Consider the following 15,182-nt stretch of genomic DNA (forward strand, 5'->3'; position numbering starts at 1 on the left):
AGCTAAAAGCAACAGAGGGTGGAGATGGAACTTCAAAACTGTATTGTGTGGCTCACAGACAGAAAAACACATAGTTCACTGATAGTTCAACGTGATTCTCATGCACAGAAAGACTTGAGTGTTTCTTTAATTGATTTTTCTTGTGAATGTTTTTCAATTTTTTAATCAGGCATACTTATTCTCTGCAAAAGTCCTAAAAAAAGCTAAATAACGTATGCTTTCAAATACAACATAACTTTTCCATTTGTACATGCAGTCGAAGAATATCAGCTTGAATTAGTATGTAAAGTAGCAAGAGAGTGCAAGTGGTAAAGAGAGAGAGAGAGAGAGAGAGAGAGAGCAGAGGAGGATAGAGGGAGGCTGAGACACGGAGCACGAAAGGGGAACAGGGAGAAAGCAGAAGTGATTTCGGTGTCCTAGCAAGTTGCACATTCTAATTGACGGGGAAGAGAAAGTAGTTGAGTGTGAGAGATTGGCCAGGGGAGCAGAGGATTCATCTGACCAGGGATTAGGTGAAGCAGAGTGACACAGCGCAAGACCTTTACAGTTGGAGTCTCTTCATGGACTAAAGTGCTGGGAGCACAGGGTGACTGTCGGCAGCCGCAGCAGGGAGTCTGGGCCTTCTCAACTTCCCTTTTCCTCCATCTCAATCTGAATTGTAAGGAGGGAGCAGCTTGAGACACTCACACAGCCACTATCGGAGACATACCTTCACACGCAGATACGCATATTAAGCAAGCATTCTGGAGCTATGGGAACAGTGAGTGAACTTTGCGTGTCCAGCTTTCAGACGTTCTTGTGTCCGGCTGTGAATGAGGTCCAGCAAGCTCCAGGTAAAGTAAAGTCAGAACTGTGAGCCTTATTGTGTTGCAGTAAGATAATTTGTTTGTTGGCTGGTTGTTGACATCATCATTCTTAGTTTTGAATGAACTTCTTATGAGTTTTGGTAGCGTGTAAGATAACCTGGGGGTTGACGGTGCGTTTCACTTGCTGGTGTGCGCTCTGGGTCAGATGATAACAGTTAGACAGAAATAGAGAGAGCTTCTTGTGGCTAAGGAGGCTCTCTCATTAAGCACGACTTAAACCTCTGCCCTGTGCGCACACACTGAGAGAGCAAGCTAATGGTAATTGTTACTGAGAGGATCTAATCTCCAGCAGGTCCCACAGCCATCCACACAACAAAGCTCATCAGCCACACAGAATGATATACTCCGGGCTAATGTTTCTGTTCCTGTCTCGCTTGGCCGTGCATGAGAACGTCTCTTCTTGCCCTCGCTACTAGTTGCTGTGCCCTTAGATAACAGGGATGCAGGCGGTGCTGTGTTTACTGGATATCACCTCTTAAACTTGGATAAACAACTCTCAGTGATCCCCGGTTAATTACAGATGGAGGAGCAGACAGGAGCGGAGCTGGCTAAGATGTCTCTTAGCCTCTTTAGGAGTTTGTTTATACTCACCATCTGTCTCCGTATTTCCTGATTTGTTCTTCCATTCTGTAGAGTAGTGGTGCAGCTGATGTGTAAGTGTGATGTGTTTTTTTGGGTTGGTTTGGTTGTTAAGTGTTGCAACTGCATTACGTTATACTGCGGGTGGCGTGCAGGTTCCCATTGGAAGTGTTTGAAACTGTGTTGGCAGACTGTTGACATGACTAAAGCAGCTTCGCTGGGGTTGTGGTGAATCAGCTGACTGAGTGCATAGCAAGGGGAAGCAGTGCTGTCTCAGTGATTTCAAAACACCTGAATCAGCACTGGGGTTTGTGCGTGAAAAGAGTGGACTTTATTAGTTTTGGATACTCAAGGAGGAAGTAATCTGGGTTGTTCTGGTTTGTGGTTTAGGTCTTGACAGATTTTTGTCACACAAGCAAATATGACTTAAAGAAAGAGTCATCATGATGTGTTTTCAAGTGAGTTTAATTAGATTAGAACACTGATATGTCATTTTAATTTTGTGAATGTGAAATGATTTGTTTCAAAAGGCTTCACTTAAGCTATCAACCACCTGCAGGTGTTTTTTTTTTGCTTAAATTGTAATAAAAACATTCATGTTGTGATGGCAGCCATTACATTTTGGACCTCTTGTGGTGGGCAGAGATTGGACAGTGTACTGCAAGTGTCGATGTTTCTTTTTTTAATCATGAATCATACAAGTGATTCATGTGTGACTCATCTAATGATTGTCCAGCAAGTTCACATTGTATCAGCAGCACTATTAAATCACCTACCCTAAAATATAGCTGCATGCTGTTTGACATAAAACAACAAGTGCAAACACGATTAAGAAGTTAGAAGAAAAAAACACTTGGCTCCTTCTCCTGCTGACCTTATGTAGTTGCGTCTTTGGGGAAATGAGTCAATTTCCCAGAATCTTCATGTTTCACAGGGGATATAAATTGATGTTTCAGTCTTCTCAGTCACTCCTCCCTTTCATCTATATTAATTAAGCACATGTACAGTGTTATGTCAGTGCCCTTTCCAACTGTAAGTGTTACTGAGAGTTTAACATTCACAGTTACTGTGAGTGTGACGAAACATCATGCCCAGTTAATCTTCACATGAGGCTGAGAGTGAGAGCGGGCAGTGCACCGCTTAAAGGAGACATGATAGTAATTTAGCTGATTAATATTAGCAAAGGGCCGTCTGCACTGTGAGGCAGGTGTGCTATGGCTGCGTCCATGCTCACTGACATGGAAATTATTTGTGTGGGATGTGGCGGCAGCTGAGGACACAGAGACCTGTTTGGGAGCATATACAGCCCTGTCAGTGGTTGAATATTTATTTGTAAAATCAGCCTTTTTTAAAGTAGGGTATGGTGCAGTGGTGATGGTTGGTGATGATGCTGATGTTATTATGGCAGTGGTTTTCCACACTTGTTGGCTTGTGAACCTTTAAAGTTATGTGTATCTGTTGTCACAGGTTGCATGTGTCTATGAGCTGGAAGCAGTTCAACCAAAGAGTGATGTTCCCTTCTCAGATTGTTTGATTCAATCAGTTTTTAGAGGCGTGAAGAGGTAAAACTATCCACTATTTTACACTAAAAAAACCCAAATATTGGAGGAAAATCAGAAGAAAATAAACTTTGTGTATCATTTTTCCCCTTTTTCTTCTATCTTGCTATCATGTCTTGTAACCTTTTAAGGGGAAGCACTGGATTATGGGATAGAAACTTAAAACTTCGCATGATAATAAATAATGCACAGATATCTCTGATTTGAAGGCCTAATCAACCAGTAAACTCTTCATACACACTTAATTAATGTTAATATCTTAGACATGAGACAGATTTCACATTTATGTTGCTTCCTTACAAGATTTAGACGAGACAGAAATGTTTTCCACTGGTTTGACGTGTTTTGGGTGCTAAAACAGACAGAGTCTGCCAGTGAGCTACTTCAAAGAGGAGTGTGTGGGTATCAAAACACAGGCAGATAAAATCCACACAGCTCTGTAAGCCAAAAAAGATCTTTCTGGTGACGTGAGAGAGTTTGTTTTTCTCTTGGTTTTTCGATTTTATCTTGATAAAATGGCATGAGATGAACGGAGCATGGTTAGTCTGGTAAACACAGAAGGGAAATAATGTTTTTCAGCGGTTATTGTTCTGTCTAGGAGGTTATTTAGAGTGTGGTTGTTGCACTGTAAATGCATAGCAGTATAGACATGCTGCAGGCCTAAAAGTCCTCAGCGGTCTTATTTTGTGATTCCTCAAGACTGCTTATTAGTCATACTCATGCACAATTAATTACAGATGATGGCATACCCAGTTTTACAATGATAATTACATGCACAATCGTGTTGTCAGGCTGTATAGCCTACCAAGGCAGTGATAGTCTTTGTTGGTGTAACCATGTCAAATGCAAATTTGTATGCAGAATGCTGTGAATCTATGGCATGAGGAGGAGTGACTTGTCCTACTGTCCTACTCATCAGGAGCTCCCTGCATTTCACACCTTCTTCCTAAAACTCATTTGTGAAATCACAGCTTCTGACAGCAGTATTTCTGTATGTATATGTGTGTAGAGTGTAGTGTTGACTTCAGTTGATGGATGCTATATAGAAAAAGCCTGAGTGGCTCATTCTTTTGCTTTACGGCCCACCTATTGCTTTATTCATTAGCTTAATGTTGTACTGTTATAATAAATAGACTTTTCTCCATCTGAGTGTTTTTATGATATTTGTCCTTTCTTCTGCTGACACAATGGCAAAAAATGGGATTAAAAAATGTGAAATGAGTTACTTAGAAAGTAAAAGACATATTGCATGCGCAGTGAAGGATATGTATTATTTAAAATAGAGCTTGAATGTTTATAATTCGAAATGGGATAAGCCACTCACTGCGTATTTGTCTCTCATTCATATATATGTAAAAGTGACACCAGAGCTAGATTGTATTTGTTATATGACTCATGTCAGTAATTAGTCGTTCAGGTCTGCCCTCCCTCTCTCACCCAGAAAATTATAGGACGGATCAATCCAAAAGTCTCATTACCACTGACTGCACCTGCAAAAAGAAAGCTGTGGTTTTCAATATCAGCCTATGCAATGAGTCACATGTAAAGCAACAAAACTCTAGCCACAGATTATACCAAAGAATGTCTACCATAGTAATCTTTATGGTAACAGAGTCATTTTTCATGCCCGGTGTTTACTTGTGTCTAGTTGGCGGACACTAACCTCCCATTTCTCAACAAGCCTGAATTTTGTTTGTGTGCTAGAAAAAAAACAGGACTGTTAGCAAGTGAAACATTTATGGAACTGATTTATTGTTAATGTCTCTTCATGGAACTCTTTCACTGGCCTCTCTTTAATTCTGCAGGTATGACTGTAATTTATAAAAATGATCAGCAGGGGTCACTATTGGTATTTCTTCTCATAGGACGGGTAGGGATGATTTGCTCACAATTTCATATAATTAATTTAAAACATAGATTTAAAATTGCAGATTTGCTATTGTAACTTAGCAAACTGTCACTGTGTTGTTTCTTTGTACCTTGTGGTACAATAACCGAGCCTTGTGGTTTCAGGATTGACCTTATTGTGCCGTTATAGTTGTTATTATGGAGAGCTGAGAGAGCTGGAACCAGTCACCACTTTCTCCAGGCAAGCATTCAATTCAGGGGACACCCTTGTTTACTTGTATAATGTCGTCTCTGCTTTTGGAGGGTGTAGAAGCTTTTTGGCTTGAGTTTGAAGACAACAAATTTTTAAAGCCTGGGAGTGTTTGAAGGACATGGGTGCTTACCAAACATGGGGATCTAACAGAGATACACTTTCGAGTTGCATTTTGGGAAGTGTAGGATCCTTTTTTTTTTTTGGAGTTTGGCTCATACTATGGACTTAAAGTCAGGTCTTAAAGTGGACTTAAAGTTCCTCAATTTACAATTGACCTGTTTTATCTGCATCCATTATTCTTATCCTCTTTTTTTGTGATCACATCTATAAGGAATAATGATAACACACACTCTCTCCTGCTGATTTGCTCTTTACAATCAGTAGGTTTGATTACACAGTCAGCCAGCAGACAGGCAGAGAGGCGCCTTTCAAACCAGGATCTCTCCTCAGGATTGGCTCTGTCTGTAATCCAAGGGTTTAACATAGTGCGCTAAGATTGAACAACTGATATTTCATAATATGAGCAAAGCTCGTGTGAAGTTAAAGTGTTCCTGGGTGTTAGTGAGCTATTTCAGCTTATGCAGATTTAGAGGGTTCCTCTTGCTGCTGTCACACTGTCAAAAAAAGGTGTGTCTTGATTTTTAACTGAACTATCAGTTCTTCATTGTAGACAGAGAAGATTGTGTAAGTTCTCAAATAACACTGCAGGGAAATACTTATATTGAAAAGCCTATATCGTTATTTTTTGTAGAAACTGTGTGAGGTGTTGATACATTTTTTTTTCTTGAGGCTATAGTTTGTGTTGTTACTGTGTTGTATTACTTTACATTGTCACATGTTCCTGTTAGCTATTTTCAAATTGAATCACACTGTGAGAACACGGAAAAACAATAAAGCATCAACTAAAACCTGTTCAACCAACAGCAGAGCAACAGAGACGTGTGAATAAAACAAAGGATAAACTTTCTCAAGAGGAATTTGTTCGACTCATTGAAGCCACTAATCAGCTGCATCTTTTAACATGCAAGACCAAAAACCTCTTTATACTTGATAATCCAGTATGACGCTGATTTGACGTTTGCACAAACACTCACATTTATTCCAGCATTTCAGTTCTGCATGTCTTTTGTGTACATTAGGAAGTTGCAGACAACAATTTACTTCATGTGTTGATATCAGCTCATGATCATTTCATTTAAAGGTCAAACGGCTCTCTGCATTCACTTGTTCTGGGCTTTAGCACAGATTTACAGCAGTGCCCGGGGGAAAGGATGAACCCGTAACAATGAATTGAACCTTTATGTGAAGACGGTTCACTTCACACAGACTACATTGTCTTGTTGAGTTTGGGCAGCACAACTGAGGCATTCACGGGCCATGCCATCAAGTAGAGCCCTTCAACTGAAGTGGCCATGCAGTCTGTAGGGCTTTTCATTCTAAGATGTCCTGGTGATTTTACTCTCTGAGGCAATATCTTCAGACAAGAGGTGAATTCCAGTGTTTGGTCTTGATTCCTGGATTGGTGGTTAGTCATACAAACATCCAACTGCTTTCACATTGTTTTCTCCCAGTGCATCATCAGATAGGATAGAAGAGAGAAAAAGAAAAACATAGAGGAGCTGTTTTCTCCCTCTACCTGGCCTCTTTCAGTGGCTGTCGGCGTAGCATTCCTCTTAACCCTCCTGTATTCATCAACAGGCAGGGACAGGCTCGGCCCTTTCCTATCTGACAGCAGCACATTCGTGCAGGTGTTATACAAATAACAGGCTGATTTATTCAGTTTTAACAAGGGACTGGAAAGCTGGGTAGCTCTGCTATCTGCCCTCAGTTTTCCCCTAAAATATGCAGCCAAGAAATGTCTCCCTACTAGAACAAAGAGACCTCCATCAGATGCACCTTTGATCACAGGCAGCATAAAATGTGAATATACTGTCTGTTGGTGGGCCAGGATGAAACACAAAAGTAATAAATTAAAAAAAAGAGGAGGTGTTTATTTCGGAACAGATAATGAATAGTTGCATCAGGTGTAAAACATGTTGCTCAGTCTAATCAGGATTTGGTAGAACCAGTTTCATCATAAATGACACATCCGTATATACACATTTCTTGTTGGAGTTGTGTAATAATGACAAACAACTCTTTACTTGAACCACTGAAACATCCTGTGTGATTTAAAAAAAAATAGCTGCAGTTTTTCCCACTGTAGCTTTTAGGAGGATAACAAATATCACAGATATTTAAAAAAAACATAAAGTGTGACAATGTTATTATAAATGAAGTTTCAAATGACTTTCTGTAAAGATACCAGAGTTAAAGTCCCTATGGGAATGTACAGGAATTTCCTTCGTGTGAATAGTCAACAGGTGTTTCACAGTATTTTGTTTCTGAGGTAAAAAGTCTGTCTGCTGTTTGCGGATGTGGTGAATGAAATGCATGCGCAAGATCAGCAGCAATGAACTGCTGTAACCTATCTGTGTGTGTCAATCACTCTCCCTGCCCCCACTCAACCCTGTCCCAACAACAGTTTAGTGTGAGTGTGTGTGCGTGTGTGTGTGTGTGTGTGTGTGTGTGTGTGTGTGTGTGTGTGTGTGAGAGAGAGAGAGAGAAAGAGAGGGAGAGAGAGAAGTGCCCAAAGCAACAGGACAGATATCCACAGGCGGCCGACGCGTCATTTGACCCATTTGCTGCACCTTCAGCCTGAGTTAATTACACAGAGATTGGAGACTATTACCGGATATGGAGCATGTGTTTTTTCAAAATAAAAGTCTAAAATGATAGCTAATTATGATAGACCCATTTGATTTCTTGCAACCCAGTATGTTATTTTAAAAATAGTTTGAATTGATTTGCAGAGACATGAGAAATGTAATGCACTCAAAGATGAAGGGTAGGTAGAGTGAGTGATTTATTTTAATATATCATGTATTTAAATGCATGTTGTTGCTTTAAACTATATGTACGTGTGCAATACCATTCACAGTAATGCATCAGTCCATTATTCAATTCAGTGTTTAGATGCTGTTCTGTGCCCATGTGGCAGAGCTGCACGACAGATTTCATAACAAGACTGACATTTACAGTGTTCGAGCGTTTTATTTAAATAAATATGACCAAATAACTCTTTTTGTTTTCTTTTTGTGTGAGTGTAGATGTCCACATCCATCAGGGAGGGTCATGGCTTGCTCAGTGAACTGTCTCAAAATCCAGCTCTGAGCTATCACCACAAAAGTATCTGTATAATTTGAATTTAATAGTATTTTTAAGCATCTTCATTATTTCACATATATATAATTATATATATAATTCTTTCTGGGGGTGAGCATATTCTAAAATGTCTTGATGCAGATTAAGCCCCAGTCAAATAAGGTGCAAAAATAAAAGATGGCTCATTATGTAATTCAACTCAATTATTTCAAATGAATTATTTGGGGCCCTTGAAGGGTTTCCAGGGGTCCCCAGAAGAATGGGGAACATTTTAATTTCACTATTATTTCGTTGACTAGAAGTTAGTCCAATGAGCGAATGTATAAAAATGACTATTCTGTTCATAGGCTTCACACTCTTCACTGTTAATCTGCCAATCTACAATGTAGACAGTTATTATCAGTTGGGGATCTCTGAGCCTACATCGTATCAAATACGGGTCCGCGGCCTGATGTACGCCAAAAAGGTTGAGAACCACTGAGCTGGGGTACCATATGGCGTTCCGTCATATGAGTTTTATAATGAAAGTGCTTACCGGAAGCGTGTTGTTTTTGTACCGCGGGTCTTGACAGAGGATCGCGCGCAGGAAAGACTGGCTGGTTAAAGTACATCGTGACGTGAATCGTCTCTTAAAACCACTCCCTTGAGCTGTCGACAGAGCCGCAGCCTCCATTTACCGAGGAAAGCCATTCCCCCCGGTGTGTTTGTTAACTTTGCGATAGAAACTAAAACAAGAACAACAAATTAATCGATATTATTATCATCCGGTCAAACTTTCGACGCTCGGAAACCTCTTTGAAACTTTCGTGGAGTCGGACCTGCGAGGCTCAGGCAGCATGGTGTTAAAATCAGAAGACGGTGTTGGTGAGTGAAATTGTCAAGGAAATGCATTGTTACTGTTTAAATGGCTCCACGGGACTGTGTTTAGTTGAACAAATCGTTACGGGAAGTTCACTCGGCCGTCTGAAACTATGTGAGGCTATTTTTATGGGTGAATTTTTTAAGGTAACTCTCAGAAATCAAACGTGTGCACTGAGAGCTCGATCCTCTCTCTGTGTTTGGCCTTGTTGACACTGTTTACTCTGCCATTTGTACCACCACTGTTGTATTCACTGAGTCAACTTTCTGCATATTTTATCAACCCCAGTGTTTTTCCTAAAAGATTAAACTTCCCATGCCTTCACTAAGAAACACATTTAACATTTTATCATTTCTGTTTTCAATCTACAATAAGATATAATACCATTGAGTGTTTAAAAAAGACCCCATAGGTTAGCAATGCCATTTAAAGTTTGTGTTTTGCATTGACTATTTCAGTAATTGTTAACACATTGCCACCGTTTAAAACTTGTCATTCTGCTGTAAGTATGCATCTCAACCATATTTGCAGGTTGAGATTCTATCACTGTGGGTGTTGTTTGGTAACCGCTTGTATAAATGCCTTAGTAACACATTTATAGCCTAGCTTTAGTGGAAAAGTGTTAACACAGTTTAACAGCTTTTGCTTCAGAGCGAACATGCTCAGTGTCATTTTTCAGTGAATGCTCAGCAATCAGCAGCAACAGGTGTGGGAGCAGACAGTTAACTCCTCCAGTGTCCACATAGCAGCAGCACACTATCATTCATGTTACATATATGTTTTCTTTATTATTCCTCCCTTTTGACGGGATTTTCAAGGTTATATTACTCCTATAGGAACCCAGCAGCTGTGATGATTGTATATTATTGATTTAATCTGTATTAAAGTGTGATTGTAATTCTATTACATAAGATTATTTTATTATCACAACAAAACCTATTAACGTAAATGAGTGTGCAGCCTTTGAAGTCAAACAGAAAGCCTTTGTTGCTCAGTGTTGAGTGTGATGCTTTTCATCTGTTTGGCTTGGTTAGCCTGGCAGCATTAATTAGCACCCTTGACTTGCGTCACTGCTAATCGTGTTAGAGAACAGTGAACGTCTGACTGACTGATCCTGTTATGTGCTGCTGCTGATGGAGAGGGTCCTCAGTGGCCTAGCTGGCACACTACTGCATTGTTTTTACAGGCAAAGAGATGAGAGAGAGGAGCAGTCGATTCTCTTCAAGTCCATTTGTCTCTGCCACTTAGCGGTGGGTGGTCTGGGAAGTTAAAGTAGTTGTCACTAATGGTTCCCTAATGAGCAGCATTGAGAGCTCTAATGGGCGCTGCAGAACAATGTGCCCTGCCTGGCACTAATGCCCCGGTGGTTTGATAATCGTCATCTTCTCCCCATAATCATATTTTAGCCTTCTTTCTGCATTGGTTGCAGCCCTCCCCTCCACTCAGGCCAGTGTTCATTCTGTATAGTTACTGCTATAATCCAATTTGATAAATGTGTATTTACTATACAGCAGGGTGTTGTGTGTTTGCAGGTCTCAGGTTTGGTAGCTCAGCAACACTCAGTTTGCTACATTGCTGACATTTTTTAGAGCAGTATCATCAGTCATTGAAAGAGGCACAAAAATAATGATATAAAACAGCTACTGTTGCCAGCCACAGTTACATTGGGCTAAATGTAGGACTACATTCATAATGATTTTCACAGTTAATTCTTTTTATCGAATTTTTTCAATCAAATCTAAATCAAAACAATTTTATTGTCCAACTTTGTTGCACAAAAGTAGGAATTTGTCTTCAGCTTGCATGACAATCAACATCAGATATCACATTGTATGTTGACAAGTAAAAACATTTAAATCAAATAACCACTTAGACTACAATATTTGTCCATTATAAGTAACCAGATCCAACAGATTTGTTGTAATATTCCCTTAGTTTCATTAGAATAAAAGAAATGATCTTAAAAAGAAAATAGCAGACCTTCACATTTGTGAACATGTAATCAGCAAAAACATTTTTTTACATGACAAAAGACTAAAAAAATTAGAATCAAAATCAAATTAACCAACTGAATTCATTTCCATGTTAAGATCCAGCTTGAAAGAAGTGTAGATTTTTTTGTTTTTAAATCAAATCACTGACTTGTCCTCCTCCTCCTCATCATCATATCAAGCAAAAGTAAGATTTCCCCAGCTTTTATGAAACTTGCTGGTCGTTGCTCATGTTGCTGCCTGTCAGGATAATAGGATTTAGCTACCTGACGTGCTCTAAATGTCACCACATTTACCTTTAACACAGTCGACTGTTATAGATAATTTGCATGAGAGCTAGGCTATATTTTCTCTCATAAACTTGTCATCACACAGGCCTGTGAGTAGCCATAACCTCTGCCTTCCACTGCCAGGTCAGCCGGTCCTCAATTTTTAAGTATATGAGAGGATACTGTAGACTGGAGTCTGGCAGGAGTTTCTCAGCCACTCTGCAACTGGGCCTCATTTTGGTAACATGTTCTTGTCAGCAACATGCACACACAGCTGAGCTTTTCTTTTCTCTCTCCAGGAATGGAAACCAAAATCTCTCAGTTTGACTTCTTTCTACTTTTTTTTGGTCTGTCTTACACAGTTTAGCCTGCAGTTCATTTTTCTCTCTTCTCTCCCAGCACTGATATCAGTGACTTTCAGGTTTGTCTGCAGCAGGTATAGACACGCCTTGAGTTACTTTCTTCATACAGGACAAAACTCTTGATAGGCCCCAGAAAATCAAAATGGCGCCTGGCGGGAACTCCCCAGCGAAAACAGGAGTGTTCTGATTTGCCTATCAAATACAGATCTAATGCAAGTCAGAATTTGGTTACAGTCTAGTAGCTGTTTAGGCTGCAGAAAAATTAGGTACAACTGAAAGCAGTTCCTGACATGAAAAAGCAGATACTAATAATTTCTGATTACTTGTTGACTTTACAAATGATAGGGGACAGTTCATGTTCGTGTGACTGTGTGTTGTCTCTTTCTGAAACACAAAGAATACATTTGACAATGAGAAACATCCAGCACCATAGAAACTTTGTGAAAGATGTAAACAGTTCAACCCTGCATGCCGAATTGTATAGCTGCTTTGTTGGTGTCCTTTGGTGACCCCCCCCTGGCTTCAAATCACACCTGAACACCATCATGTTGTGACAGAGCTGAAGAATTAAAGTTAGAAAGAAGAAAGAATGTCTGTTATTTCATTTCCCACAGGATGGGTGGGTTTAGCCACAGGTTTTACTCCTCCCATGAACTATGTGCAAGGCTCACAAACAGGAAGCCGAGAGTTCGACGATATGCGTGACAGGAAGTGACATCCCACGAGTTGTGTGTGGGCTGTATTATCTACACTGTCACAGAAAAAGAAAGACGGAGAAAAGAGAACTGAAGCTGCAGATTGATAGAAACTGAAAAACAAAACAATATATATATATTTATGGATCCTCCAGCTACCCCCTCATGTGTTTTTTGTGGATATGTGTGTGTGTGTTTGTGTGAGATTCAGTGGTGAGAGCGGCGAGAGAGGATGTTGATAGTTGGTCAGCCCCGATAAGAATCAAGGCCAGCCGCATCAGAGGACAAAGGCGTGCATTGTGGGTAGAAATAGCACTTCCGCTTCTGAGGATCAACACAGAGAAGCCTCCACATTGTCCTATTAAAAACAATTAACGTTGATAAATGCCAATAAAACAGAGTGGAGATTATTAAAAGAACGCTTATCTTTTGTGTCCATACTGATGGATTGTACGTGTATGCGTGTGTGTGTGTGTGTGTTTGTGTGTACAGCTGCAGGATGTTTATGCTGTTGAGTCGTCCGTATGTTTGCTTTACACTGAAGCTGTGTGTGGTGGCAGGCCTCGCTATACATTCTTCAGCTCTAGTTCCCACCCAGTCACATCCTCTGGTCCCAGCATTCCTTCACAGCAGCCTTAACACAGCTAGCGGACCCTTTAACTGTGAACTAATAGAGGATGTTAATGTGCTCTTGGGGGAGTGGCAGGGGTCATTCCTGTTTGAGCAGCCCTCCTCTGTGTCATCTCAATCCTCTGACTCTATAGCGTGACTTATACACGACTCACGTTAATGCAACAGGGTTAAATAGCTCACGGAGGTAGCTACTTAAAAGCTTCACTGTAAAAACGTTATTTCCTGAAATTGTCATTTCTATTGGATAGACAAGGCGCCAAAAAACATTGCTGATGTCGTCAGCCGTGTAGTGTAGTGTAGTGGTACCCAACATCGGGGTCAGGATCTCACAAGGGGTTTCAGGATTCATCTAAAAGATCACAAGATGATCTAAGGAATAAGAAAGATATGTGAATATTTCTGCTTTTTTTTTCCTTTGAAACACTGATTACTTTTATCTCTCCGTGCCTCTAAAGATTCTCCAAACGAAACAACCTGAGAAGGGAAAATTCCTCTTTATAGACACTGAGGCTGTAATCTGTGATGAGTCATGGATAGACATTTCTTCCTTTTAAAAAAAAAAAGGCAGGGAACATACACTGAATATGGTCACCACATACATATTTACATACTCCTCCATCCTGACATATCTACTCAAGGTTCATTCAATGGTTTTCTACATTTCCCAGAAGAACCTCTGGTAATGTTCAGACAACATGCCTGATCTTGATCTGCTGTAGTTTTTACATATTTTGAGAGAATAATAACAATACTAATAGAAATAGTATGACCAAGTGAGCAGGTTTTTCCAGTCCAGACATCTCTTTTTCAAAGTGAAACACCTTATATCTGTATTGTATCATGATCTGTTTGGCGCTTCTGTCTCTTCTAAAGGATTCCTCTCTGAATAATTATTAAATGTTCATCTTATACTTTGGTTTTTTTTTTTAATCTGAAGTTAGGTTAGGTTATATCCTTTTAATGTAGGATATAAATCACACAGCTGTAGTAACACATGGCTCCCATACTGACAGTAGTCAGAGGAAGCTCTGTCATCTGTGGGACTGCAGAGTGCAGCCGGCACAGCAGAGGGCTCCAGGTTGACTCATCCAACTCTGTTCAGACATGAGACAAGCGCTCATGTCTGCTCTGCGCTGCAGACCTACCCGAGGCAAGTGTACACTCATGCTGTAAAAACACACATCCCGGGACACGACGAGGAGGAATTCTGGGAATCTTGCACAATGTCTCGGCATGCATCATTTGCATTAGGGTAATGCCGTTGTGCTCCCCTTTAAAAAGGAAAAAAAAAAAAAAGAATATACATGATTGTCTTCAGCACAGACTCCATTGTTAAAGGGGAGTTTGGAGGTGATAATGATAGTATGACTGGTCGCATGACTGGTCAGGAGAGAGAAGACCTGGCTTGAAGTGCTGACTCATAACAACAGGTCAGGCAAGAGTTTATGGCTTCCTCTCTGTCTCTATGGAAGATGACCGGATGTGTCGGAACAAGAAGAAATACTACAAGTTCAATATTATTTTTATGTCCTTGTATGTCTTTTTTTTGGCATGGTAGCTCTTTAGTAACTGGACAAAGATTGTATATAATTAGCTACATATGACTTTTGATTTAATACCTTTTTGAAATTTGGCTTCTGAAATTTTATCAGAAGCCAGTTTTTATGTTTTCTTTTTTTGGGGGGGGCTTATGTGTTTTAATGTTTTTGAAGCATGGGCATTACGGCCGATCAGTATTTGTTTATCCGTGTAATCCATGAATCCAGTCATTAGGGCTGGTTGCCCAACTGCAATACTTTTTGAGTACCAAGAGAAGTGTGTCTGTGTTCATGTTCATCAATTTTGATACAAATTAGTTACTAACTCAGATTTCTCCCAAAATATTTGAATAAACACATGAGAATACTAGTTTAAAGTGACAATTCATTTAATTCAATATAGTTTATCAATATTGTACAATATTGTAAGAAAGTCATGTGGATGTGCCTATATAGTTTTTCCATTGCGTGTGTGTGTGTGTGTGTGTGTGTGTGAGTGAGTGAGTGAGAGAGAGAGAGGAGGCAG

The 15,182-nt window shown here is 40.0% G+C and overlaps 1 protein-coding gene across 3 annotated transcripts in view; it reads left to right on the plus strand.

The window, feature by feature from the left end:
* Positions 1-15,182, plus strand: part of LOC122966335 (cytohesin-1) — a 39,978-nt gene that overhangs the window by 5,199 nt on the left and 19,597 nt on the right. Inside the window, exon 1 of one of the 3 annotated variants that reach the window (XM_044330455.1) lies at positions 529-833. The exons of 1 other annotated variant lie outside the window; for it this stretch is intronic. In XM_044330455.1, the coding sequence (XP_044186390.1) occupies positions 752-833 (82 nt within the window). In that variant the 5' untranslated portion in view covers positions 529-751. Of the gene's footprint in view, positions 1-528; positions 834-8,912; positions 9,174-15,182 lie in introns of those variants that run through there. One more of the 3 variants, XM_044330456.1, reaches the window with a different exon arrangement.

The sequence above is a fragment of the Thunnus albacares genome, chromosome 17 (assembly GCF_914725855.1).
Source record: "Thunnus albacares chromosome 17, fThuAlb1.1, whole genome shotgun sequence".
NCBI lineage: Eukaryota > Metazoa > Chordata > Actinopteri > Scombriformes > Scombridae > Thunnus > Thunnus albacares.